Source organism: Hemicordylus capensis, chromosome 3, assembly GCF_027244095.1.
Source record: "Hemicordylus capensis ecotype Gifberg chromosome 3, rHemCap1.1.pri, whole genome shotgun sequence".
In the NCBI taxonomy this organism is placed as follows: domain Eukaryota; kingdom Metazoa; phylum Chordata; class Lepidosauria; order Squamata; family Cordylidae; genus Hemicordylus; species Hemicordylus capensis.
Genome location: NC_069659.1, coordinates 336,723,569 through 336,750,503, shown reverse-complemented (window position 1 = coordinate 336,750,503; position 26,935 = coordinate 336,723,569). Strand labels below are relative to the sequence as shown.

At 46.7% G+C, this 26,935-nt stretch overlaps 1 protein-coding gene across 10 annotated transcripts in view; it reads left to right on the top strand.

Moving 5' to 3' along the window:
- The window catches only part of TNIK (TRAF2 and NCK interacting kinase), a 413,952-nt gene that overhangs the window by 209,410 nt on the left and 177,607 nt on the right, over window positions 1–26,935 (top strand). For all 10 annotated transcript variants that reach the window (XM_053305179.1, XM_053305184.1, XM_053305182.1 and 7 more), the window contains exons 3-4: window positions 2,819–2,875; window positions 16,103–16,228. In XM_053305179.1, the coding sequence (XP_053161154.1) occupies window positions 2,819–2,875; window positions 16,103–16,228 (183 nt within the window). The remainder of the gene's footprint in view (window positions 1–2,818; window positions 2,876–16,102; window positions 16,229–26,935) is intronic.

The window sequence follows — 26,935 nt, the reverse complement described above, 5'->3', positions numbered from 1 at the left end:
ATGAGTTGAACAATGGAATGAATTGCCTATGGAAGTGGTTTCCAAACCGCATTTTGGAGGCTTCTGATTTTTTAGAAATGTATCAGGTGTTCCTCGAAGATCAGTAATGGTAGATGAGCTTCCCTGAAAGAGGTTTGTCCAAATGATCACCTGCCTTATGCTGAAAGCCTGCAGTGCTTGGGACTTTTTAGTTTAGAGAAAAGTCAACCGGGTTGTAGTGGGGGTGGTTGGGAACAGGTCAACACTTGACTGAGAGGTATAAAATTATGCATGTTGTGGATTCTCCTTCTCTCACAACAGTAGAGGCAGGAATAATCCAGTGAAATTGACTGGCAGGAGTTTTGAGACAGACAGAAGGAATCTCTCCTTCACACTGTGCATAATTATTGTATGGAATTCACTGCCACAAAATGTGGTGTTGGCTTAGATGTCTTTGAACGGGGATGGAACACCTTCATGGAGGGCAAGTCTATCAGTAACTCCTAGTCATGATAGCGATATGAGGCAGAGTGAGATCAGTTGCATTGCAGCAACAGCAGCAGACAGGTATTGCCTTCATGTCCTACCTGTGGGATTCTCAGAGGCACCTGGGGTTGGCTGCTGCGGGAAGCAGAATTCTGTCCCAGTGTTCATTTCATTGAATGCATCTTGGTGGGTGTGGGTGTGTGTATGACTGTTGGTTTTTATTTTATATCCTTAGACCTATTTCTGAGCAAATACTTCAAATACTACTGTGTACTTGAATACTGTCCTTGCTGAAGTTAAAGAACTGCTGCCTCATAGTTTCTTCCCACACGGTTGCATTAAATTTTTGAAGTCCAGAACTCTGTGGGCGTTCATAGCTGTGCTTGACCATTTAGTTGTTAAATTTGCCTCTTTTGCTGTTCTTGAACTTCTCTTTCCCCCTCCACTGATGGCTAGAGCTGGATCCCAAACTGCTGCCTGCCTGGAGATGTTGGCCTACTACCCTCACCATCCTTGGCTACTGACTGTTGTGACTGAGCATGATGGGAGTTGTAGTTCAAAAACAGCCGGAGGGCCACAGTTTGAGACTCCTGCATGGAGAATATGACTCTTTTCAGTTGTACAAAAAGTGTACACACAGCCCCTCTTATTCATGGAGCAAACGTTTGATACGCAACCTACTGTATCAAGTGTTTGCTCCATGAATGGGAGGTGCTTTCATTTGTGGAAGAAGAGTTCTGCTTATAGAAGAGCTCTTTTGCTTCCATGAGCACAGCTCTCCTTTGACCAGAGGCTCTTCCCATTCACAAAGTGAAAACTTGCAATAAAATCCATTTAACGTGTGTGTTTGGTGGGAGTCCTCTGCCCCCAATGGGTGTATGCCTGGAGGCCTCCTACAGACATACTCATAAACTGTGTAGGGTGGGGATCAGTGTTCTCTCTAATTTTTGTTCATCTGTGTGTGCAATGAGTTTTGTTCTGGACAGCAGTAGCAAGGCAGTGTGTGCACACCTGCATTCAGAATGGGGCCTTCCTGATTCAACCTGAGGGGGATCTAAAATTAACTGAGCGGACATCAGAAAATGTGTGAGCGCATGCACATGTGCACGCCTTAGAGGGAACCGTAGTGGGGATTGAGTGTGCTCACCCTTCATTTCTTGAATGTGCTTTTTGAAGTACTGAAAAGGGCTAATATAACATCAGATCCTTAACTGCTTCAGAAACAGTGACTGACATCCTAAATTCCTCAATAGTTGTACTCGCGGGTGACTCAAAAGGGCTACTAAATTTTAATAGGACTTCTGCATTTTAAATTTTATTAGATTTTACAATAACTTTTACATTCAATTACATACATTTCCTAACTCCTACACATAATTTTAATAGGACTTCTAGTAAATTTAGTCAGGATGTCAGCCAGTGTGATCACCTTAAATATGAACTGAAAAATGGCATTGATGATGTGTAATGTTGTTCACTGGCTAACTAGCTTGTGTTCCTGTTTCCAATTTCCCCTCAGCATTTTGGCAAGTAATTTGAATTGTAACATGATCTGCTCTGGGTTTTTCCCCTCAGTATGTGACTCTCATTTGCAGCTTCCGTCGCTCCTTAAGGGCTCATCCTGTCAAAGGTTGACAGTTATACTATGTTTCTGCATTTCATTCAATGTGGAATGTGGATAATCTACTAATTCTTCCACATCCAGAACCTTATTTTGCATCAAAATGTCGGCTCTGAGGTGTATTATTAGTCGCTTGTGTGTTCAGCCCCAAACTAAATCTTCTGCTTCAGAAAAATTCAGATGGAAAGAACAATCCTAATTCTGAAGAATCTTCTGTAGAATGCACTATTATATACTGTATTTATCAGGGCATGCCTAAAAACCTTGGCTCTGAATTAGATATTGTCAACTGGCATTGGCATCGTTGTGACTCGTTCTATGCCATTCCCAGTAAAACAACAACAAAAGGCCATAGAGATTATCAAACCTCTCCTGGGAGAACTGTTGCTTTAGGGTGGCTTGGACATCTGTATCTTCCCAGATTCTAAGCAGAATTCAGTACAGATGTGTGATGGAATGTATGCTGGAAATGGTCATCTCATAGGGAGATGGCCTGAATAGGGTAACTACACATTCCTGTTAGGTAGAGAAGATAGTAAAAGTATACTATTGAAAACTAATGTTGCGGGTTTCTTGAGAGAATGGATCTATTAACTGCAGAATGAATTATATTCTGTGGAACAGTCCCCTCTGATTTCAGCAGGACTGCAAGACTGGGAACCCGGTCACTGAACGCTTGATGCCAACATGTTATCTGGGAAAACTAAACTCTTTGTTTCTCTTCTGTCCTAGGGCCGCCATGTTAAAACGGGGCAACTTGCAGCTATTAAAGTCATGGACGTCACTGGGGTAATGTATTCTTCCTTACCTGCTTTTTGAGTCATTTGCTATCAAAATAAAAACTCACCCAAGAATGTGAAAATGTCCATAAAATAGTTTGATTCCCATTGATGTGCATAGCAAGATACTTGTGGACTTGGGCAAGAATTACAATGGATTCCAAATAATATATTTCATTTAAAATGTAGAGACACCACCTGAGAAAAATTTTGCATTTCCAAACTCGAGTAAATTATAGCAGTGGTATTCTAGTTTTCCATCTGGATTAGTCCTTTATTATTGCATCATGTATTCCAGGTGCGAGTCTTGGGAAACATAGCATGACTGAAAGCCTTATATAGATATATAACCTGCAATGGCCTACAATCTTGAGACTGCCCAACTGGAAGCCTGCAAGCTAGGCTCTTCCGTTCTCCAAGTTGGTTATTCCCTGGTTATTTCCCAGCCCTGATTTGTCAAGCTATTCTGATATACAGAATTTACCAAGACAGGATGTGGATGATGATGAGTTTAAAATGGCTTTTAAAAGGAGATCAAACAAATAAATGGAGGGAGAGAGACCTATCAGAGGCTTATGAGCCATGATGGCTATGTGGAGCCTCCATGTTCAAAGGTAGCATGACTCTGAATACTACTTCTACAGAGAGGAATACCAGTTGCTGGTATTCAGAGTCAAGTAGTATTCAGAGTCATACTAGTTCTGAACATGGAGGCTCCACATAGCCATCATGGCCCATAAGCCTCTGATAGGTCTCTCTCCCTCCATTTATTTGTTTGATCTCCTTTTAAAAGCCATTTTAAACTCATGATCATCACCCACATCCTGTCTTGGTAAATTCTGTACATCATCTGTACAAATCCCAGGCACCACGGAGCCATGGCACCTAGAAATTTGACTGTGGCACCTCAACCAGGATACTGAGAGGGAAAGTTATTTAATATAAAATATTTATTTGTCCCAGGCAGCCCTTTTTCTGTTCCAAGTACGTTACTTGAAAGGGGATAAAGAGAAGCCCATTTACCCTCACCCTCCACAGTGTCCATCACTGGGTCCAGTAATTTTGCCAAGTGTTCATTGTCTGGCTCCTAAACTTTGGGGCTGGCTCCTAGATCAAAAGGAAATTCCCCGCTCCTCTTCCATTCCTTTTGATGGACAATTTAGCAGATCCCAAATGTAGCATGGGGACATGAATGATGGCTGGAAGGAAAGATACACATTAGGAATGTGCACAAAGTGTGGTTCGAAGTGTGGTTTGAGCACAGTTCAGGGGCACAGTTCGGGAACTTTAAGAAAGCAGAGAACAGGTCCTTAAACTGCTCTTCGCTACCCCATGCAGCTTCCTGCTGCGGGGCACCAGCACGCGCATGGCATCTGCGTATGCACAAGAACAAGGGGTTTGGATGACTTCATGGAGGAGAGGTCTATCAATGGCTACTAGTCAGAGGGCTGTGGGCCACCTCCAGCCTCAAAGGCAGGATGCCTCTGAGTACCAGTTGCAGGGGAGTAATGGCAGAAGAGAGGGCACGCCCTCAACTCCTGTCTGTGGCTTCCAGCGGCATCTGGTGGGCCACTGTGCGAAACAGGATGCTGGACTAGATGGGCCTTGGGCCTGATCCAGCAGGGCTGTTCTTATGTTCTTAACTATTTGTGTGGTCAGCAACACCATGCTGACCATGCAAATGACGCCCATGCATGCATGGATGCCATGTGCATGCTAGCTTTGCACGAGGCTTCTTGGGATGCATGCTACCCCAGCAGGAAGCTTCATGAGGCGGTGGAGAGTAGGTAAGGACCTGCTCTCCTCTTTCTTAGAGTTCCCGAACTGTGCTCAAACCACATTTCGAACTGTGGTCCATGCAGATCCCTAAAGCATGTTTCTTCTACCTCTCCTCTCCTCTCCTGGTACTGGTCCTTTGTGTTTTACCTTACTGAACAACAACTTTCTGGAGTGAAATAAGCTGGGAATCACCAGACCAAGAAGTGCTGCTGTTAGTCATTTTACCAGTAGCAAGAAAAATATTCATGTGGCCCCTCAAGTGAGGAAACCTTTGAAATTCTGAGGCCTGACGTTTTGCTTTTCACAAGAACTGGCTACAGAGGAGTGTGCATGTTGAGTTGTTGTAACATTAGAAAATGTCTCACCAAAAAATGCATAAATATGGTCACTGAGGAATATGCATGACAAAAAAGAACAGGGATTTTCAAGGTATTAAGCTTGTTATTCCTTTAATAGGAGGAAAATAAACTATACGCTTGCCAAAAAGCCACGAGGGAAGAAAGTAGAAAATTGCTAAAGCTTTTGGAAACATAAGCACTTTAGGGGTTACTTAATAAGAGCCTTAATTCACTAAGAACTGCACACCGTTTTTAAGCCCAATTGTTACATTTCTTGCCTGGAACTGCTGCATGAAATTTCAGAGCAAGCTTGCTTTTAAAACACAATTAAAATTTCAAAATGTAGGATATAGTCCAGCTCCTCTGCCTCTTTCTCATGCATGTGCACTGCACCCCTCCTTCCTTCCCGCACAGACTGGCTTCGGATGCTGAAAGCCTGGACATGGGAACAGCTCTTGCTGGCACACACACACACACGCACAACACACACACACACACTGCGGTAACTCTAAGTGGAAACCACAGATACACACAGAAGCGGTCAAGTGCCCGGCAGCAGCACACAAAAGAGAGGCACATCCAGCAGAAGTGCTCACAGCAGCAGGTCACAGAAAGACGTGCATGGCAGTGATGCAGAAAAGAGGCCATGTCCTGCAGTGGGTTTCTCAAGTGTCTGCAGAGAGCAGGTGTTCTCAGAAACCAGCATGTGCAACAGCAGCACATGGGAGAGAACCCACACCGTGGCAAATCTTGCAGGGAGGGAGGGAGGAACATAGGAAGCTGCCTTATACTGAGTCAGACCCTCAGTCCATCTAGCTCAGTATCCGGTGGCTTCTCCAAAGTTGCAGGCAGGAGTCTCTCTCAGCCCCATCTTGGAGATGCCAGGGAGGGAACTTGGGACCTTCTGCATGTAAGCATGCAGGTGCTCTTCCCAGAGCGACCCCATCCCCTGAGGGGAATATCGCATGTGCTCAAATATGTAGTCTCCCATTCAAATGCAACCAGGGCAGACCCTGGTTAGCAAAGGGGACAACACAGCCGCACAGAACACATATAGAAGTAGCTCTCTCAAAGGTGCTGTACGTTTTGCTTCTCGGTTGCTGCTATCAAGGCCATCCCTATGGATTATCCTCGTCACGTGCTCCAAGGGCAGGACTTATGTTAATTAGCTAAAGGAAAGACCTGGGCTGAGGAGGATGACCCCGCCCAGTTCTTCAAGTCCTGCATAGCTCCAGGTAGGCTTCCTCTTCTCTCTGACTCCTTCAGCGTTTTTTCTCCATTTCTAACCCTTTTCTTACCGCTTTTAGCCTTTCTTTCTGGCCTCTGCTGCCCCTTCTTTCCCTCTCTATACAAAAACAAAACAAAACAAAAAGGATCTTTCTCCGCTCTGCCTCCCTCCCCCCCCCCCCACGGCTGCATGGAGTTCCCAGGAATGAGCACAAACGTCTGCGTTCCTGCTGGCAAACCGTGTCCCTCCTTCCCTGAGGGCACCAGAGCCCCTCCAGTGTCCTTGCTGGCTACCGGAGAGTCATCCAGCAAGGCGCCCGACTCGGCCGCAGCGCATCTCCTGCCTTTGGGCGCCGGAATGCGCAAGGAAGCGGCCCCAAGTTCCTCCTCAGACCCGGGAGAGACGGCGGAGACCTTCTCCCCCCGGGTTCTTCACAGCAGGGCCATTTTGCGGCTTCTCGGACCTCTGCCCACACAGCGAGGGCTCAGGGCAGTCTCCACGAGGTCTACAGTGGAGGCAGGCGTGTCTACTACAGTCCAGGAGGGCAGCCGTGCTGAAAGGGGCGCCAAGGCTACAACCCCCTCGGAGGACGTTTCCACTGCTCCAGTGCTGCAAAACGTGTTGAGCTCTGCCCAAACGGGGGGACCCTCTACTTCTGGCCTGGCACCTTCCAGCCTTCCAACTGCCATGCCCCCCGAATGGCAGGTGTGGATCAAGAATGCAATGGTGGACACTGTCCTGCAATTGCATCCGCCCAAACGCAAAAAGAGGCCCAGAAAGTGCAAACGTGACTCCTCCTCTTCGGAGGAATCCTCTGATTCCAGCCCACACTCCCCCTCCCCCAAAAAGGCAAAAAAGAAAAAGAAACGCTCCTCAAAAAAAATCTAAGGCCTCTTCCAGTCAGGCTACTAGGCCTCATTCCTCTGAACTTTCTGACCAGGACTCTGGGGACCCAAATCCTTAAAGAAAGAGACCTATTTTCCCACTTCAGTATGCTAACCCCTGGGGTTCTGGAGTGGGCTGCGATTTGGAGGAGGCCCAAGCAGAATCGAGTGAGGAGGGACAAGACAGCACAGGCCCCTGTAGATAAGGAGGATGGCGAATGGTCCGGGGGTGAGGGGCCCGAGCCCGCTAGCACATCCCAGCAATTCCTCAAAGAGGGCCTGGAGAAGGGCCTTAAGCCCAACACTCTAGAGACAAGCTGCTTCCCCAGTTGGCCTTATCTCTGGACATTCTCGCTCAACACAGACTCTCCATCCCCTGCTCAAGCGTTTCCTGCGAGGGGCTACACTACTATCTCCACCTATCTCGCATCGTTTTCCATCCTGGAACCTGCACACAGTCCTTCGGACACTGCAGCTGGCCACCTTTGAGCCAATCAAGTCAATTCCCCTAAAGCTACTATCCTTCAAGCTGGTCTTCCTGGTAGCAGTCACCTCTGCCAGACAGGTCTCTGAATTACGGGCCCTTTCAGTTCATAGATCCTTCTGTATATTCGCGGAGGATTCAGTCAGGCTAATTCTGGACCCCTTCTTCAGGCCCAAGGTCCTATCTCCATTCCACCTTGCCCAAGATGTGTTCCTGCCCACCTTCTGTCTACACCCGGTGCATGCTCAGGAAAAGCTATGGCATAAGCTCGATGTCAGGCACTACTTAAAGACCTACATTGATAGAACAGCGTCGTTTCGTAAATCATACTCTATGTACGTTTCCTATCTTCCTACCTCTATGGGAGAGGCGGTCAATTCCGCCACGATCACCAGGTGGATTAGGACATGCATTGCCACAGCATATGAAACCCAGAAGCTGAGGCCCCCAGCAAGGATCACTGCCCACTCCACTAGAGCAGCGGCGACCTCCGCTGCATTCTCTACTAATGCTCCCCTGCACAAAATCTACAAGGCCGTCACGTGGAAGAATCCATCGACCTTCACTCAACGCTATAAGTTGGACACCTTTGCCTCTGCCCAGGCAGCCATTGGCCGACGTGTCCTCCAGAGCGTACTCCCCCGGGAATAGTCCAAGAGCAGCCCTCCCACGAGACGTACAGCTTTGGTATATCCCACAGAGATGGGCTTGATAGCAGCAACCGAGAATGGAGCATTGGTTACTCACCGTGAAGGCTTCTTCTGGTTGCTGTGGTCAAGGCCATCACGGCCCTCCCTTCCTGCTCTCGGCTACGTCTGGGGGAGTCGCTCTTGAGGCCCACGCAAAATACCTAGCCTGAACCTTGCACCTTTCCTACTGTATGTACCTTTTCCTCTGTTGTTTTCTTGGCTCTTCCGACTTGGCTTGTAAGAACTGGGAGGGTTCATCCTCCTCGGCCCGAGTCTTTCCTTTAGCTAATTAACATAAGTCCTACCCCTGGAGCACGTGATGAGGATAACCCACAGAGATGGCCTTGACCGCAGCAACCAGAAGCAGCCTTCATGGTGCGTAACCAATGCTCCAATCTACCTGGGCCAGCATCCAGTGTGGACCCTCAAAATTGCTATTTTCTTCCCCGTCAAGTATTTCAGAACAGATGGGAGGGGGGGTGTCTCTCAACCATGCTGCTTCCCAAGAGTCCAGGCCATCCCTCCAGTCATATCGTCGTCCTCCTTCCTGGTGCTGCCCTGTTTTGCCCTGAATAACTGTGTGCTCTTAATAGTCTCAGAAGATATCCAGTGTCTTTTTCCTACCAGAGAATCTACTCTCAGAACAACACATCAGACATTGAAAACAACAAAACCCAGTGGCTTGTTGTTTGGCGGGGGGTAGTTGGCACCCTATGTGCACTACACTACAACCCGCTCTGGGCCACCCTGGTGCCCCCCAAGTGGACTTATGGGGCTGCTGAATTTCCCATTATTCCCTATGGGGGAAAAGCTTAAAGACACACAAACTTCAGAAAAAAATTCAAAAATTAAAAATCACCCCTTTCACCAGTTTCTTTGAAATCTGGGTGGTAGCAGGCACCCATTGGGGCACTATCACCTTCTGCCTCCAAAACACCTTTTCTGCCTCGAATCTGCCACAAAGACATTCCAACTTAAAAAAAAAAACTAAAACACCCCTTTGCCCAATTTCTTTGAAATCTAAGTGGCCACAGTCAAATTTCTAGGTGCCATGGCCCCCTGGTGCCTGGGATTTGTCAAGCTCTGATGTACAGAATCCTTGCACCCATTGGGCACTACCACCCACCACAACCTGCTCAGGGCCACCCTGGTGCCCCCCACGTGGAGCTATAAGTCTGCTGAAATCCCCATTATTCTCTGTGGGGAAAAGCTTAAAGATGCGCCAACTTCAAAAATTATTTAAAAACCACCCCTTTGCCCAATTTCTTTGAAATTTGGGTGGTAGTTTCCACCCATTGGGAACTACCACCTACCCCACTCTTTTGCCCCAGGAATCCCTTTTTTGCCCTGAATCGATTCAGATTTGGAAAATTTGGCTACAAATCAAATCGAAAAAAATCGATTCATGCACATCCCTACTAGCTTTTGTACCCAGACACAGTACCTGTAGCAGCAGCGCTCAGAAACATGCCCAGCAGGTGTTTTACATGCACTTATGCAAGCAGCTCTTGGAAGCAACTGAGTCCCTGCGTGGTGGCAAGTCTCACAGCTGAGCACCCAACAGCCATTCTCTCTCACAAACAAAGGCACACAGCAGCAGGCCGGCAAAGCTGGCACCCAGCAGCAGCTCTCTCCAGCACACACGGCAAGGTGAGCAACCTTCGCCTATAAGTCCCCAGCATCACTGTCTCCAAAATGTGGCACATTATCCCCTTCAGTGGGTAGATTCTGCTTTCCAAATGCCACACCAACAGAACAAACCATCTTGATTTGTTGATGAATAGAATGTTCGAGCTTTATCATGATAAAAGCAGAAACCCAGCTGTCTTAGCCGTATAGCTATTTGCTTAGGGGAAAAACCCCAAGTGTAAGAGTCGCTAACAGACCCCCAGATTGAGCTGCAGTGTAGAACTGGTGCACATATTACACTTGCGATGGGGGTATCACCAGAAATGTATACAGGTCTTGACTGTGGGATGGCAGGTGTCTTTCTGACCCTGTAAGCAGCTTGCAAGGGGCATAGTGTGTGAATCGGGATTTTCAATGCATCGTATATGCCTTCCAGGCAGGAAGAGCTTACAGTTTTTGCTTCAGGGAGGAGGCAAACTCAGCATGGGGTAAATGTATAGCTTTAGGATACATATATTATATTATTTTTATCTCCTGTAAAGAGTTACAAGTTAGGGAAGGGGCAGTAGGTCAGTGGCAGAGCATGGGCTGTGCATGCAGAAGGTCCCAGGTTCAATCCTTGATATTTCCAGTTAGGGCTTGGAGAGACTCCTGCCTGGAACCTTGGAGATCCACAGCCAGCCCGTGTAGACAGTACTGAGCTAGATGGACCAAGGGCCTGACTCAGTATAAGGCACCTTCCTATGTTCTTAAGATGGACCAGCTTTAGTTGTTGTTAAAGCTATGCAATTGGAGTTGCAGTGTGGTTCACAGCACAGACCACGGCATCTGTGAATCCCAACTCTGGATTCCTGGATCCCTTGGTGTCAGGGACTCAACTTGACTCTGACCAGGAAGAAACTCTCTTGGAGGACGAGGAGGGGTAGCATGCCCTAGCTGAGACTCCTGGCCCCGCTGAAGGTCCGGTGAACCCTGAGCAGCCAGAGCTTGCCATCCCTCCTGTGGTTGCCCCCTCTTGCAGTAGCCCCCAGGACCTTCTCCATCGTTCCTGGGACCCTCAGAGCAAAGGCAACACCATGCTGGGGCAGAACTCCAGTAGCAGAGGTGAAGTTCTCTCCTGGCTGCTTAGGCCTTTCATCTGTATGAGCTTGAGAGGAGGAGGAGATCAGCCCAGGTACCTCCTTCAGATCAAGACTGGCCTGAGCTCCAGAAAGAGGTGGACTTTGGGCTCCTATATAGAAGGAGCCAAAAATCCCTCCATTAGAAGCCAACCATTGCTGGTTCAACAACTCCTTCATTGTGTTATGAGGGATGCCTCTTACCCCCTTTTGAGTCCTTATAGGCACGGTTATAAAACTGGTAGTTTCCCAAGGAAAGTCCCAACCACAGGTTTAAAAGTCCAAATAAAAACATATTATATTGAATACAGTAAAGAGACTGGACTATAATGCTAATGAGGGGGTTCCCATGTGACATGGACACTCAGATGGATATGTGTCCAGGCTCAATACTTTATCTTTGTTTATGACTATAAATATATAGTTATGGCTGTGGTAGACAGGGACGGGGAAAGGAAGTGGTGGTGACTGGTCTGCTTAGTGGAGAAAATCAGTTGGAGGGCACAGAGAGAGAGAGAGAAGGAGAGAAGCTGGTAAAAGCTCCTGGTGGAATAATCGAGGGCAGAAGAGAAGCCACCCAAAGAATTGGCAAATGAACTGGAGATGAGTGAAAGCAAGCCCTGGAAGAGTTAGGGCAGAGAAGGAAAGCAGAGACCATCTAGTGGGATGGCATGGAGATTGGGAAAGGTAGGTGTAGGGCCTGAGATTGTTTGGATAGAGAAGGAAGGATATTCTGGTTAGGAAACCTGGTAAGGGAATGGGAAGGAAAGGAACTTGGGTGAACACAGGTGAGGGAAGATGAAGGAGCCTGGCAGGAGAACCCACAAGGAACCAAGGGGTGAGGTGGGAGAAACTTGTATGAGTTTGGGTTAGAAGGGAGCTGGTCAGAAGAACTGGGAGGAGGGAAGAGAGAGAGCATTTTGGACCTCTTAACAATTGAGCTCTTGACTGAAGCTGCTGTCTTGCTAGATTCAGACACAGAATAATTGCTTACCAGTGGTTTGCCAATGTGATCTCTTAAATGGCAACAAAACCCTTGGGTCCAAAACCTGCCCCTCTATCCATGCTGGCTGATCACCAAAAGTGAGCACTCCCAACAGCCAAGAGCACTCCCAACAGCCCCTCCCAACATAATGGCAGAATGGCAAGCTGATGAGGTGGAAATGCTTCTCTGTTTTCCAGAAAGTGTTTCCTTCCATTTCAACATTCACATAGGTGCCACTAGAGGCCTGGAACCAGCAAACTAAATGAGGCAAGTCTCAGAAGGTGCTTAAAAGCCGCCTTACTTTATTGAAGCACTCCTGACAGTTTGCTGTGCCTGATGTGCTTCATCAGAGGCAGGCATCATTTCATGTCCCCTTCCTGCACGAGGACTTTCCTCATTAGAAATAAATAAGCTCAGCTCCCCCTTGCCAGTACGTTCCCAAACTATATTTAATTGTTTTGCCCCCAAATCCCCCACATGCACATTTTGGACACCTCCACAAGCAGCAAAAATAGGGTGAGCATTTTGCTGAGGTGCGGGTGAGGCAGTATTCTTTCTGGCAACCAGCAGGAACTGCTACCCCCACCCATCGCCTACACACTGCTCCTGGAACAATGCTATATGGTGTTGTTACACTACAGGTGTCTGTAGTGTAACTACAGAAGGGAGCTGGTCCTTGGGTAGCAAGCATGACCTGTCCCATTAGCTAAGCAGGGTCCACCCTGGTTGTATTTGAATGGGAGACCACATGTCAGCACTATAAGATATTCCCCTCAGGGGATGGAGCCACTCTGGGAAGAGCAGAAGGTTTCAAGTTCCCGCTCTGGCTTCTCCAAGATAATGCTGAGAGAGATTCCTGCCTGCAACTTTGGAGAAGCTGCTGCCAGTCTGTGTAGACAATACTGAGCTAGATAGACCAATGGTCTGACTCAGTATGTGGCAGCTTCCTATGTTCCTATTGGGGTATTCTGGGGGAAAGGGTGGGGGCCTGCCGGGAGGATCACAGTTAAGTTTTGCCCACCTTATATATTAGGGGGTTTCTTGCCCCCCCCCAATTCGAGCCATTGTTTCTCCTAAGATAACTTTTGGCTTGGCCCTTCATAGTAGGAGTACTTAAGTTGCTTGAAATGTGCCCTAAATAAGGCCTTATATTCATCAGAGGTGTTCTACAATGTGCCCCCCAGCTTAGAGAACTTTTATTGTTTAGGAGGTTATAAAGTGTAGGCTTCTGCATTTGTCAAGAGCACCAGACAGACCCTTTTGATTGAGAATCTTGGGAATATGCCGTACATGCAGCTATACAGGATGCTGAACCCAACTCCCCTTTGACAAGCACATGTTCAACAAGAATACTTTCCATGCAGGTGACATGAAATGACCATTGTCCCGAAATGTATCAGGCCTACCCGGCATTCTAGAGTGCTTTATTAAATTGGGGTTCAGCACCTGTTGAGGTTTTCCTCTCTTTGCTTGTTGGCTTTGGAAACTGGTCCTGCCCTCCTTTTCTCACTAGAAGAGGGGTTCCCAACCTTTGGCTCACAGGTGTTGTTGGACTACAACTCCCACAATTTGCAGCAACCATGGCTGGTATCCAAGGATGATGAGTATTGTAGTCTAACATCTGGGACTTAGTGCAGGAAAACACCTGCACTAGAAGACTGGATTCTAAACTCTGTAAAGTTCTGACGTAGCTTTGAAGTGTGGTTGGCATCCTGTGAATCAAGCTTATTGATCAGGGGTGGGGGGACTGGAGAAAGAATATCGGACTAGCTGGGCTGACTCAATAATATTTGTGAAGACTCCGCTAAGAGATCTCCATGGAGCAATACTTAAGGAAAAGGTCCACTGTTGGCTAGGAATTCCAACTAAGTTATGCCTGTCCATCCCTTGATAACAGCACATCAAATGATGTTTTTTTATGGACTACATTCATATCCTACAATTATGGTAGTATGTTGCAAGGCAATATACATGTTCCCAGGGAATCTCCCACCTCAGCTCTGATGAGACATAGATCTGCTTAGCTTCAGCTGCATCACGTGCCTTCAGATCATGCCCTAAAATGTGGCTTGTGTGTGTTATGACTTGCATTTGAGAGTGAGCCATCAAAGGGTTACCGCAGACAGAAACTTCATATTGCCCATTGTCCTTCCAACCTTGATGCTTTTCACTGCAGTCACTTCAGCTGTGAGGTATCAACTGATGAGAAGTCATGAGATGTGTAGATCATCCCTTGGTTTCACATCTGGGACAGTGTTCAGTATTCAAATTCTTACAGGCCATACATAAGCTTTGTCCCCCACCACCGCCAAAGCCCTAATAGTTGTTTCTTTTCCATTGCCATCATGATGTCTCCTTGAGCTCCTTAAATCATTTTCTACCCTTCCGCGTATTCTCTCCCATGGAGTTGACCCTATCCTTGTAATACTTCATAAAGAAAACAGCACTTCTCTTTGCATGTTGAATGGCATCTGGACAGAATATGCCATCGTTGCAAAAGAGCTTGCCTGTGCGGTTTAGCTGAGCGTCGGGATATCTTCCCATTTTCTGGTCTATAAAGTAAAAGTGAAATCAGAACCAGACAGATGGTATTGAAAGGCAGCAGGAGAGGGGAGAGGAAGTCAGCTGGCTTTCTTGTTTCTGGTGCAACAGGAGGACTCAATAGCAGGTCTACATTCCCAATGACGCACAATTCTCAGTGCCTTGGAAGTGGCTTAAACTAAAGCTAAATGTCACAAGCCAGAGCAGAAGCAGGGAATAAAGCAGAGCAGGTGAGCACAGTCCGGGGAAGGAAAGAAGGAAGGAATTAAAAGTGACATGAGTGAGAAGATTAATAGACCAGTGAGGAATTGGGATAGATAGCAAGGGGTTATGGAGGATAGGAGACTAAAGCCTTATTCAGATGTTATGCTGTACGAGTGGTTCCAAGGTGGCTAGCCTGCCTAATTCCCCCTCCCCTTAAAAGAGGTTAACAGAGTGAACAACCTTGTTTTTTGTATTGTGTGCCACTGCAGCGCACGGCAACACATGAGTAGACCCCTGACCGGAAGGCTGCAAGCAGTCTCCTGGTGTCGGGAGTCCCCCCAGAATGCTCTTCATGCTTGTGTGGGGCATCCTGGGACTTCCAGGGGCCAGGTGGCCCCCATCCCCGCAGCCCCCACTGGCTCTTTGACGGAGCCGGTAGTTGTGTGGGTGACTGATTTGGCCACCCAGGGCTACAGAACTGATCATCTGCAGGGAGAGCGGGCTAAGCCCACTCTCCCCGCTGAACCCTCCCAGGCTTTACATACCACTCGTGTGTAGAGCCTCTATGAATATTTATATACCACTTTTCAATGTTCTTAAAGAGGTTTTTGACGGCACACTTTACCTTTAAAGAGGTTTACATAGAAAAATAAATAAGGTGGGAGAAATAGCAAGGGATTAAGGAAGATATGTGGGGAGGGGTTAAGAGGGATGAGCAATAGTGTGCCAGAAAAAGAGTGGGAAATAATTCCAGAGAAGCATCTATGTTAGTGGGAGAACTTGTTGCTAAGGCCGAGAAGGCCAGAACTGCCACTGACTTGGGTGAGGAAGGGAGGCAACTCCATCAAGCCCCCTCATGTGAGAATCCTAACTGCCATCAAAACAGCTACCTGTGGGAAGAACTCTGTGGCAAGAGCTACTACACACTCAAGGACCTTGCCCAGGAAGGGACTATTGGCCACAGGCTATAGTTGTTTACATCCTCTGGGTCTAGACTGGGTTTCTTTAGGAGTGGTCGAATAATAGTTCCTTCCGTGGAGCTGGGACCACTCCCTATCTCAATGAAGCATTTAGAACCAGCTGGATCCAGCTAAAAATTCCCTTCATACTAGATTTAATAAGCCATGAAGGGCAAGGGTCAAGCATGTAAGTGAAATGCTTGAAATTTTTTTGTTTTACGTGTGTTCTGCAATGTGGAACTGATCTCGGTGAGGGGCACCAAAATATTCTATAGGAAGAAAGATGGGGAGGGAGGAAAATAGAAATGTATCTCTTGTAAGAAAGATGAGGAGATATAGTACTTGGCCGGTCTGTTCTGGATTTGGTGGTGCTATTTTTCATTTTCTTTCCCCCTCCAGGACGAAGAGGAAGAAATTAAACAAGAAATCAACATGCTGAAAAAATATTCTCATCACCGAAATATTGCTACTTATTATGGTGCTTTCATTAAAAAGAACCCGCCAGGAATGGATGATCAACTCTGGGTATGGAACAGTGTTTTACCTGCTATCTTTTCCTTCCATTCTCCAAGGTTGTGGTTGTGTGTGTGTCTGTGCGCGCGCGCACAGGTATGTGGTGTGTGTTCATTTTCTGTGTTTTCTATGTGAACCATGTGTTCATGGGTATTTTGTACATTTTTCTCTTTCTAGAATTCATGTGCCCCTTTAAACAAAAAAAAGGGATGGACCTGCCTTAAATGGTGTGTGCTTTATTGTGAACACCGGCTGGCATCCTGTACAGTGGAATGATAGTGTTAGGGATCCCCCAGGGCTGCTTGCTGACAAAAGAACACAGCCCCAATGGTTGGCAATAGCACAACAGGACATTTATGGAATGACTTAAAACAGCGTCATGGCAGTTGCGCACCAGCATTCCACAAAAGAGAGTTAGAAAGTGTTGTTGAACCTGAACCAGAGCTGAACCCAAATGTTTAGTGGTTGGACAAGATGGGTTCCTAGCTCAGTGGCAGAGCATCTGCTTTGTATGCAGAAGGTCTGCGGTTCAGTTCCTGATAACTCTAGGTAGGGCTGGGAGGGACTCCTGCCTGAAACCCTGGAGAGCTGCGGCCAGTCAATGTAGATGATACTGAGCTAGATGGACCAATGGCCAGAGTAAATATAAGGCAGCTTCCTATGTTCCTAAGCTGCTGCACAATTGCCCTTTCATGCAACACTGTCGGGGCTGATTTTCACATTAAGCAGCACCCCGGTAGGTCCCTCACACCGGCATTCTGCTGTGTGAAATGTCAGCCCCTACTTCTCCTGATGTAGTTCATAGTTTTCGCCTGTTTGATCAGAGACAGCATCTACAACAATGATCTCCCACAAGATATTTTCCCCACCCGTCCCACTCAGTGCAGCCCTCAGAGCTCCCCATAAAGCCATTCCTGAGGATTGAGGGACCCTCAGTAATAGTATCAGATGTGGTGGGGGTGGCTGCACAGGGAGAGAGAATTCCCAGAAACCTGATGGAGACACCTTCGGCAGGTGTCAGAAGGCGCCTTCACTGTCCACATTGTTTTGGGGTGTTCCTTCTCCCCCTGCAATCCCCTGTACTGGATCAAATGCTGTAGCAGAGGGTCCCTTGACCCTCGGGAATTGCTTTCTGGAACTCAGGACAGCAGACATGGTTTCCCCTTCTCCCCATTATACCCCAGAGCCAGCCTGCAGCGTGGGTTAGGCTGATAATGGAGCACAGCACATTATGTTCCATCCCACCGTACCAGATCGCTACATTTTAGATGCCCGATTGAATTAGTACTTGCGAGACTTCTATCCTTCTTGCTCCGGAGATAAATGCCTGTTTGTTTTTCATCGTCGTCTTTGTGGAGTAAAACTCTTTGCTGATAACACCCAAGTAATTCTCTTTATCAACACTCCAGGAGGTGATACAGAAATAATAATAATAATAATAAAAGCCGAAGCTCTTTCAATACAGATTAAGATCTCTTCGAAACGAGGCAGGTTTGTGACATATTGAATTGCCATCATGCTTGGCGTGCCCCTATTTTCACTGAACGTGTTGCTCGGTAACAGGAGCGAAAAGCCAATGGGTCTGTTAAACCGTCGATTTCCTCAGTCAGAACACCACACACAACACATTGTCGCTTACTTGTTCTTCTGGCCAGTGGCGGAGCCAGTCCACCAGCAGCCCGTGTCCAGCTGCGGTGGCCCTGCACACCCTGCCCCCCGTGGGGGGATTGGTCTGGCTCCCGAACGGAGCTGCGCAGCTCAATTCGGGAGTTAGGGCCTGGCCAGCGCTGCATTCGCAGCGCGGCCAGGAGCAGCTCTTCCCTGCCTTAAAGGCAGGGGAGAGCCACTTCTGGCCGTGCTGCGAATGCAGCGTTGGATGTCCAACTCCCGAATGGAATGTGGGGCGGGTCTGGGGCCGCACTCTTTGAACCCATTCGCCCAATGGTGGCTCCGCCCTTGCTTCTGGCAACCCAGTGTTAGAGTTCTGTTGCAAAGAAAATGAGGGAGGCGGGGGTGGGGAATAGACTCTTCGACATATAGAGATCAGGGATCGATTCTAAAAAGAATACCCTACTGCAGTTGACCAAGGTTGGGTCTGTATTCTCAGAAGTCCTTTGTTTCCAGGAAGTGGTCCAAGGCCCAGAAATATATTTTTAAAAGCTGGCATCATTTAGCAGTGAGTGTTGTGGTTCTGGAGCACATGCGCATTCAGACGTAGCCAGTGCATTACACACTGAGCCCTTTTTTACGACCCCATGAATGGGCTTGAGGACAGGCAGTAGGAAAGGCTGCAGCAGCTTAACCTCCCTTCAGATGACCCAGAAGAGTTGCTGGGTGCATGGATCACGCAACCAGTTAAGTCTCTGCTGTCCCAGGCAGTGCAGAGGTTCAGGGGCCGGGACGTGTCATCCTGGCACCCAGAAATCCCACAATGCACTGTGTGGTTGCGGGGTATATTGTGAGGATTCCCCCGGTGACAGCTGGAAGCCCACTCCTGTTTCAGCGCCAGCTGGGAGCAGCCAGTGCTGACATACGAGCAGTTAGCCCGGGTTAGGGGCGCACTTGCACCCTTAACCTCGGCTAACTAGCGGGCTCCCTGGGGGGCTTTGCTGCCGAGGTGCTGCCGGGAGCCATGTAGCTCCTGGCAGTTCTCACGGGCAGCCAAGCCTGGGCTTAGCTGCCCTAGCCCAGTCTTGGCTGTTCTTGAGAACAGCCTCATACAGTCCAAAAGACGGTATTGGTGCATTAAATGCCCCTCTTTCTTACAACTTGAGAACATTTTTTTCCCCATCAAGAAAAATTCTGAGCAAACGTTTTATCACCATTTGATTAAAATTTAATCGGGTTACCAGGGGCAATACAAAAATTCCTTCAAGGGCCAAGTGTAGCCCATGAGCCTCAAGTGGACCATCCCTGCCCTACTGTGTGATTGGACTCTAGATCAGGCCTGCTCAACTTTGCCCCCCAAGCTGTTTTTGGACTACAGCTCCCATAATCCCCGTCCATAGTGGCCAATCGCCAGGGATTATGGGAGTTGTAGGCCAACATCTGCAGCCGGGCTGAAGTTGAGCAGCCCTGCTCTAGATGCTTTTATGGGAAGATATTTGTCAAGACTCAAGCAAGCCAGAGCAGGTCATGTCTTTAAGGGCTCACCCCTAGAAATACTTCTGGGTTTACCTTGCTTTGTGGTCTGAGTAATATGGGGACTCTTCAAACCCTGGCCACAGGCCTGACTTGCTTCTGCCTTGCAGACCCCTTCATCTCCGCCTTGCCGTGCTCTGCTTCCCTTTTGCCACCCTGGGCTCTGCCTTGCCTCACTCCAGTGACTTTGCCCCTGACTTGGCCGGCACCAGTTCTTACAATATTCTTGCACTAGGAGGAAAACTACTTCATTCATTCATTCATTCATTCATTCATTTATGTGTACTTTCAGCCTGCCCTTTCCCAAGGGCACAGGGTGCATTACAGTATTGGACAATGTGCGGGAAAATAAACTTTCCCCAAAAGTTTAGATTGCTTGCTACTATTTTAATGATTTTGTAGAGAGATAATCTCTCCCTTCTTAGTAACTAGCTTTGCACTTCCCTGTCACCAACTCTTCCATCTTGTTTTATGACAATGCACAAATAACTCACCAGGTTGGTTTTCTCCCATCTCTTTTGACTGCTGTCTAAGGGAGGGAGAGTCCCACCCTAACCCAAACATCCTGCTAATATTTATATGCATTCATTCCACTTTTCAACAGAAATGTTCAGTGGTTTACATAGAAAAGGAAATAAAAAATAACAGAATTCCCAGTCCCCAAAGGGCTCACAGTCTAAAACGCACACATGCACACACATGGTGGATACCTGCAACAACCACTGGAAAAGTGCTGTGCTGGGGCTGGATAAGGCCAGTTGCTCTTTCTCTGCTAAACAAGAGAGTTGCCACTTCAAAAGGTGCCTCTGTGCTCAGTTGGCAGGGGGTCTTTAGTGATCTTCAGTCCATTTGATTCTTTTCCATCACCCAGTCTTGCTGGATTTCACAAGATCACAGCATGGAGCACCTTGTCAGTAGCTACCCAGGGCACCTTTTACAATACATTGTCATGAGGATGCTAAGAATGGTATGGCTAAGCATCATGGAATTGCAAACCGAGTGGGTGGGTGGGCCGGGGGAGTCTGTTCTCTTTGCATTGGTATTCCAGAGCCAGTGCTGGAAGTGTTATTGCAGGCTGTGGGGCCTTTCTTTCATTCCAATATGTTAAAACAAAGCATACATCCACTGGGTAATATAGGTGCCACTCTACTGGATGTTTGTCATCTGCCCTTGCTGTCTGGGGTGTGTTGACGTGATTAACTGAAAGGCGCTGCCATGCATGTACAATGGTGCTGGCTTTCTTCTCTGCTGCTTTTAGAATCTGGATTTATGCAGCGTGCAGTTAGACGGAGCTCCAGGCTGGTGGAAGCTGGGAGCAGAGCACTGGTGACGGAGCCATTTCCCTAGAGGAGAAGAGGCAGTTGCCTTCCTGTCTGAGGATGGATTGCTTCCATGGCAACCCATACAATTTAGATTTAGAATGGTTCATAGATTTATAATGAGGCGGTCGGCGGGCGGGGGGGGGAGCGGGGAATACATATGCAGAACTTGCAGTTTGGATGTGTTCTTGGAAAACGTACAGATTTCCTGCCCTCCTTCCACCCTGGAAGAGAGATGGCAGGTTCTCAGGGATCCCCTGAAACAGAATTATCGATAAAGGGCCTGTTACACAATCATTTATTATGGGGATTGTGTGAGCTCAGAAGCTGAATTCACACCAATTCCGAACTCACACCAATCTCCTGATTTCATTTAGATGTTTTAAGGAGTGAATCCAAAGTGAGCAGCACCAGCATGCTCTTATAAGAGTAGGGGTTCTTGACTTGCCTCTCGTGCATCCCTGTACAAGTGATTGTTGAAGCAGTAGCAGATTCTTATCTCTTATCGGTGAAATGACCCAGGCCAGAAACCATTTTGAATTCCCTGTTTGCTTAAATCCAAAGATAACAGCCTTTGAATACCAATAGGGAACAAGTGCCTTCCAGACCAGTGACTGGAAGAGGCGAGCTGTCCTGGTCAGGCTTAGCTGGGGATCTGCAAGATACTGAGCATGACAAACTTGCAGTGGGAGACCTCCAAATTCATGGGCCTGTCAGTGGTTACTAGCCTTGATTGCTATAAGCTACTTTTAAGTTCAGAGGCAGTATGGGGAGTACGTTGGGAGAGGAGGAATGCTGCCATCTCCTGCTTATGGACTTAACAGTGGGATCTGGTTGTCCACTAAGGAAAACAGAATGATGGACTAGATAGTCCTTGATCTGATCCAGCAGGACTCCTCTTAAGTTCTTAGATGCAGTTAGCAGAGCAGTTGTAAGTTCTGCAGGACCTGAGATAATTCCTCAGTTCCCAGGAAAGGCAGAAGTTGCTCCATCAACGGTCTGAGTGTATTTAAGCTCCTAAATATTGAAACAGGCCTGTTAAAGGGCAAAGTATCAACCTTGGGATGAGGGATGGTAGGATTTTAAGGAGATAGAGTTTGCCTGGAAGCTGTGCACTCTCTGGACAGTCTCCATTTGTATTGCCCTTTGTTGGCCCAAAGTTGATGGAAGACCACAAGCCAGATAAGGCAGAGGTTTCCAAAAGTAAACAGTACATGCTTGAATCCATTTGTCTCATTTCCTCAGCAGCACATCTTGCCTCTGAGGCTGGAGGTAGCCTATAGGCATCAGACTAGTAGCAACTGCTAGACCTGTCCTCTAAAATTATCAGCAGCTGGTGGGTTGCCACCTTTATCTCCCAGTTAGTCCCCTAGAGTGAGGGTAGGAAGCATTGCCCTTACTGTTAATGGTGTCGGGATGATGCTCATCGTTATAGAGTGTTAGTCTGAAGCTAATTGAAGATATGGTGATGCTTCCTGCCTTCACTCTAAGGACTTTTGGGGAAAGGTTGAGGGATTTATGGGGCAGCTATCAGCCCAGAAATGCCATTGTGCTGTCAATAAATTCACCATTGGTTTCACCCACTTTCATGCCCTCGTCAATATAGCAAGTGTGCCCCCCCACATGTCACACCCTGTGAATGGAGTGCCAAAATGGGGGTGATGGTGAGTTCACTTCTGCCCTAGTTCCCGTAATTGTGTTGGGGAGACAAAAATCTTTTGTCAGCAACCCATTTGAGGATGTGTGTGTTTGAATGTGTGTGTCGTCAGGAGTAGGTAGTCAAATTTCTTAGTGTATATGACACCTCTTCACTTACTAAATCCATGACACAGCTCACTGGAAATGCCTTTCATTTAACAACTGGTGATCCCAATGTTGTTTCCTGTTGGGATGCCTGCCCTTTTGAATCAGCATCACACCATCAATGTCAATGATAAAATCTGCCTGGTGCTTTATTTTCTCCCACACTAATTATGCTAAGGATGTCCTTAGAAGTACTGAAAGTTGAATGATGCTGTACACTCCCTCATAGGCATGGCGGATTACCTTTAATCTCTGGACTACTTCAGTTATTCAGAGGTTTCTAATACACCAGTCGACCGCTTCATGCACTTATTGCTAAAAATTAATCTGGAGGAGAGAGAAATCAAGGGCAGACAGCCATGCAGGGTTGAGTGAGCTGGCATCACCATTGAGACAATCCTTCAAATTAATGGATGGACGGGATACTGTTAATGATTTTTGGTCCCATCTCTTTAATATTTCATGATTGGAATGTGTCATGGAATGTGCTCTTCATTTTTCATCACTTTTTAATTATGAACCGTGTGTACATAAAGACGCTTGCTCTCTGTCTGTTTTGGCCTCCATTGAGAAGACAAATAGCCGTACAGTGGCTGTCCATATTTTAAATTTTTTTTTCATACTTGGTTTCTCCAAACACCAGTGCTTGCTTATTTTTATTTGTTTATGGCATTTGTTTTTTCAGGCAACCCCCCCAAAGTAGTTTACACAAAAGCAGCAATAAAGAACCACCACAAAAAACAGGATCTTTACATGTTGTACTTTGTCTCACCTTTCTCCTCCTCCTCTCAAAGCAAGAGAGTTTCTAGTCATTCTGTGATGGCAGTTGGGGAAGTGAAGGGCCACCTCAGCTGGAATATAGGAGCTGGATAGTGGCAGCTTCCCAGCCCTCACCGCCCCCCCCCCCAGCAAGATGGTTGCTCTGTAGTGATAGTTGAGGGAGGTGGGGGCCAACTTACTGTGATACACAAAAAATTCACAGTGCTTTTTCAGCTTTCAAAATGTTGTGGCCCCATGCTGTGGGTTGCGTTGGTTCAGTAAGGTGGATGATCTGTCGTTTTCAACCTGTAGATTCTTATGACATGATTTGTTTTGCATGTGGAAGTCAATAGAACAACAACAATAGATATTTATATGCCGCCTTTCAACAAAAGTTACCAAAGCAGTTTACATGGAGAAATAAAAATGAATAAAGATGGATCCCTGTCCCCAAAGGGCTCACAAGCTAAAAAGAAACATTAGATAGACACCAGCAACAGCCACTGGAGGGATGCTGTGCTGGGGATGGATAGGGCCAGTTGCTCTCCCCCAGCTCAGTAAAGAGAACCACCACTTTTAAAAGGCACCTCTTTGCTCAGTTAGCAGGGGAAGATAACTAAATAGAAGTCAGTTGTCGGTGACTTTGTACATGGGCAGATGGTCCTGTGGATGGTTCAGCATTTGCCTAGATTATGATCATTGCACCTTAGAAAATCCTTGAAAAGTGAATTGGCTGGGACCTGCTGAGTTATGATTTCTAAGCCACAGATAGACTACTTTGTATGCTACTGGTGTGGCATAGATATCTCTGACCTGTGTGAGTGCTGCTTCCATATATTACCAATGACACTTGAATCGTCAAAGCTACTCCTATATGCAGGCTCATTCAAAAAACTAACTTGCGTTCAGACGGGCAGGTTTAAAAAAAAAAAAGAACATCTAAGTGAGATGAACTAACACTAATTGAATCCAGCTCTTAAAACGATTAATTGGATCCAAGTATCCAGATTTAAAGTCCACCATTCAAACTGCTGGCCCCCACTGGCTAAACATCACTACTATCTGATTGTAAACCCACAGTGTACTCCTGGGTGAAATGTTTATACATTCCCAGACTAGAGTGATGACAACCGCAGAACTAGTGGGCCAATTCAGATGGGCCAATTCAATTTCAACTGGCCCTTCCATTGCTTGAGGAGGGGTTGTGTGTGTACCTGTATGTCTCCTCCCCATCTAATGCACTGTCCTGCCAACGCATAATTGCGAGAAATGTCCAAACTGCCCCATGCAGCACAATTTAAATACTGTTTTAAAGTGGCATTTTGAAGTGCACAGTACAGGGCAGATTGACAGTTCCACCTCCTGTGATTAGGTGGTGGCAGGACAGTACACCAGGTGAGGAGGAGATGTGCATGTCCTCACACATCTGTATGTGATTCGGTGGGCTGATCTGTTGTATTGTCTTAAGTGGCCCAGTGACACACACATACCACCCCAAATATTGGACCAGGTCAAATATCATGCAAAACCATAGTTAAAGCCTGGTGCCTTGGGAGTATATGCTCCTCCTTGTCTGCAAAAGCCTCCCAGGAATTCTTTTTCTGATCTAGGTTAGAAAGAAACCAAGTTCAGTTATGACATTTGAAACATCTGATCTTGGTTTATCTAACCAACTTGTTTCAAGTCAGCCTAGATATCAGCCCTAGGTTTGAAGTGAATAACATACCAAGACTTATTTTAAGTGAGTTGGCTAGAATGAACCAAGATTTGTCAGTTCAGATGTCATGACTGGTCTTGGTTTATTTCTAACCTAAATCAGAAGTAGAATTCCTGGGAGGCAGTCAGGAGAGCAACGAACACACATGTCTGAGGCTCAGGGACATTGCACAGACCAGGCGTTAACTGTGGTTTCATATGACGTCTGGACTGGTCCAAAATGGCAAGCATTCTTTCACCTGGAACAGGTTGGAAGCAAAGAACCTAAGAATGATTGGAAAGACTGCTGGAGGGAGTTAAAAGAACATTTTACAGTTCTATCTTGCTCGTACATAATTTATTCCTTTTATTCTATTAAAATATTTTATTCAGGCTCGCTGTGATTCCAGATTAAGCCTTTATTTTGTTCCACAAGGATAGTCCTTTAACTAAATCATCTGAGCAATTTGTCCAGGACTGACAATTTTATTCTTTTATCAGCTTTCAGTTTAGGTAATATAAGGCTACTTGTCCTGATAACTGTGAAAGGCCATTGTATTTGCTAAGTATCACCATAGGCCACTTTTCTTCTTTAGTGAAATAGGATATGCCTTAAGACATATGCATTCTGCCACCTAGATATTGTGCCTTATGATCACTTGCCCTGTGTTGTCTGGTCGCACATGTGAATCCCTTGAAGTAAGAGCATACAGTGGATGTTTGTATCTGGAGCAAATATGCAGATACTCCTATTTTATTATTATTTTGACAGGGAAGTTTATGTGAGGGCTCCAGGAACATGCCTATTCCTTAGGTTTATGTGACCATCATGTTTGTTTGTTTATTTGTTTGTTTGTTTTAGTAATTTATACGTTTTTTCAAAGAAGATTTTTCAAAATAGTGTACAACATTGCAAAGTCAAAATACATGCAGTCTATTAAAAAGTGTCAGAGTAATCCAGAGATCCCAACATTCTTAAACAAGTTCACTCTTTTCAATCTACAGACTTTCATCTCAGGTACCCCATAGAGCAAAGGTTCACAACGTGTGATATTCCAGATGTTGTGGGCCTCTAACTCCCATCATTCCCAGCTACAGGGGATTATGGAAGTTGTAGTTCAGCAACATCTGGAGTACCACAGGTTAGGAACCCCTGCCATTGGGTGTTTGTGTGTGTGGTTATGTGCATGTGCACGCACACACACGCGCGCGCACACACACACACACACACTTAAATGTTGCAGTTATGAGACAGGCTACTCCAGTCACTGGCTTCCATACATGAATACTCTCACTGAAATAGGTCAGAAGGTTAGCACTGAGTAATCCCATTGAAATTAATAAGTTACTTGTCCCATTAATTTCAGTAAGGTTTCAATGAGAAGACTCAGTGATAATTTTCTGAAGCCTGTCAGTCACTCTGAGGGGAGGGGTATGCTGAGCTTTAGCATGCAGCCAGCCAGTCAGGTGCAGAGTCTTTACCCTCCTCCCTCCCCTTCTGCAGGGCACACACCATGGAGGCTTCAAGTGTTGGCTTCAAGCTGGCCACCCTCAGATGGAGAACAGATAGCATAACTGCAGCACTGCGGGTTGGCAGGAGGGCTCTGAGAACCTCCTGGGAGCCCTTCAGTTAATCCCCTTTTGGGAGCCCCTGAAGTACCAAATAACAAATGAACAGTAAAGTAGTCAAACGCCCTTTGAAACAAGAGTCTTGACTTGTTGGTGAAAAGACGGCAAGGAGGAGCCATGTGCACTTCTTGTGAAAGGGCATTCCACAACGATGGGGCTGCAGTGGAAAAGGCTGTGCTGCTTGTGGAAGCTGACTCCTCCTCTACACAGGATGGAATTCGAAGTAAGGCCTCGCTTCTAGAGCTTCATGCTGTTTGTTCATCTGTTGATGCTTCCTTTGTGAAATTCTCAGGTTCCATTCACACTCTCACATACATGCAGAGGCAAGAGAGCAGCTTTGACCCCTGCTGGTTTCTAAAGCTTTGGCAGAAAT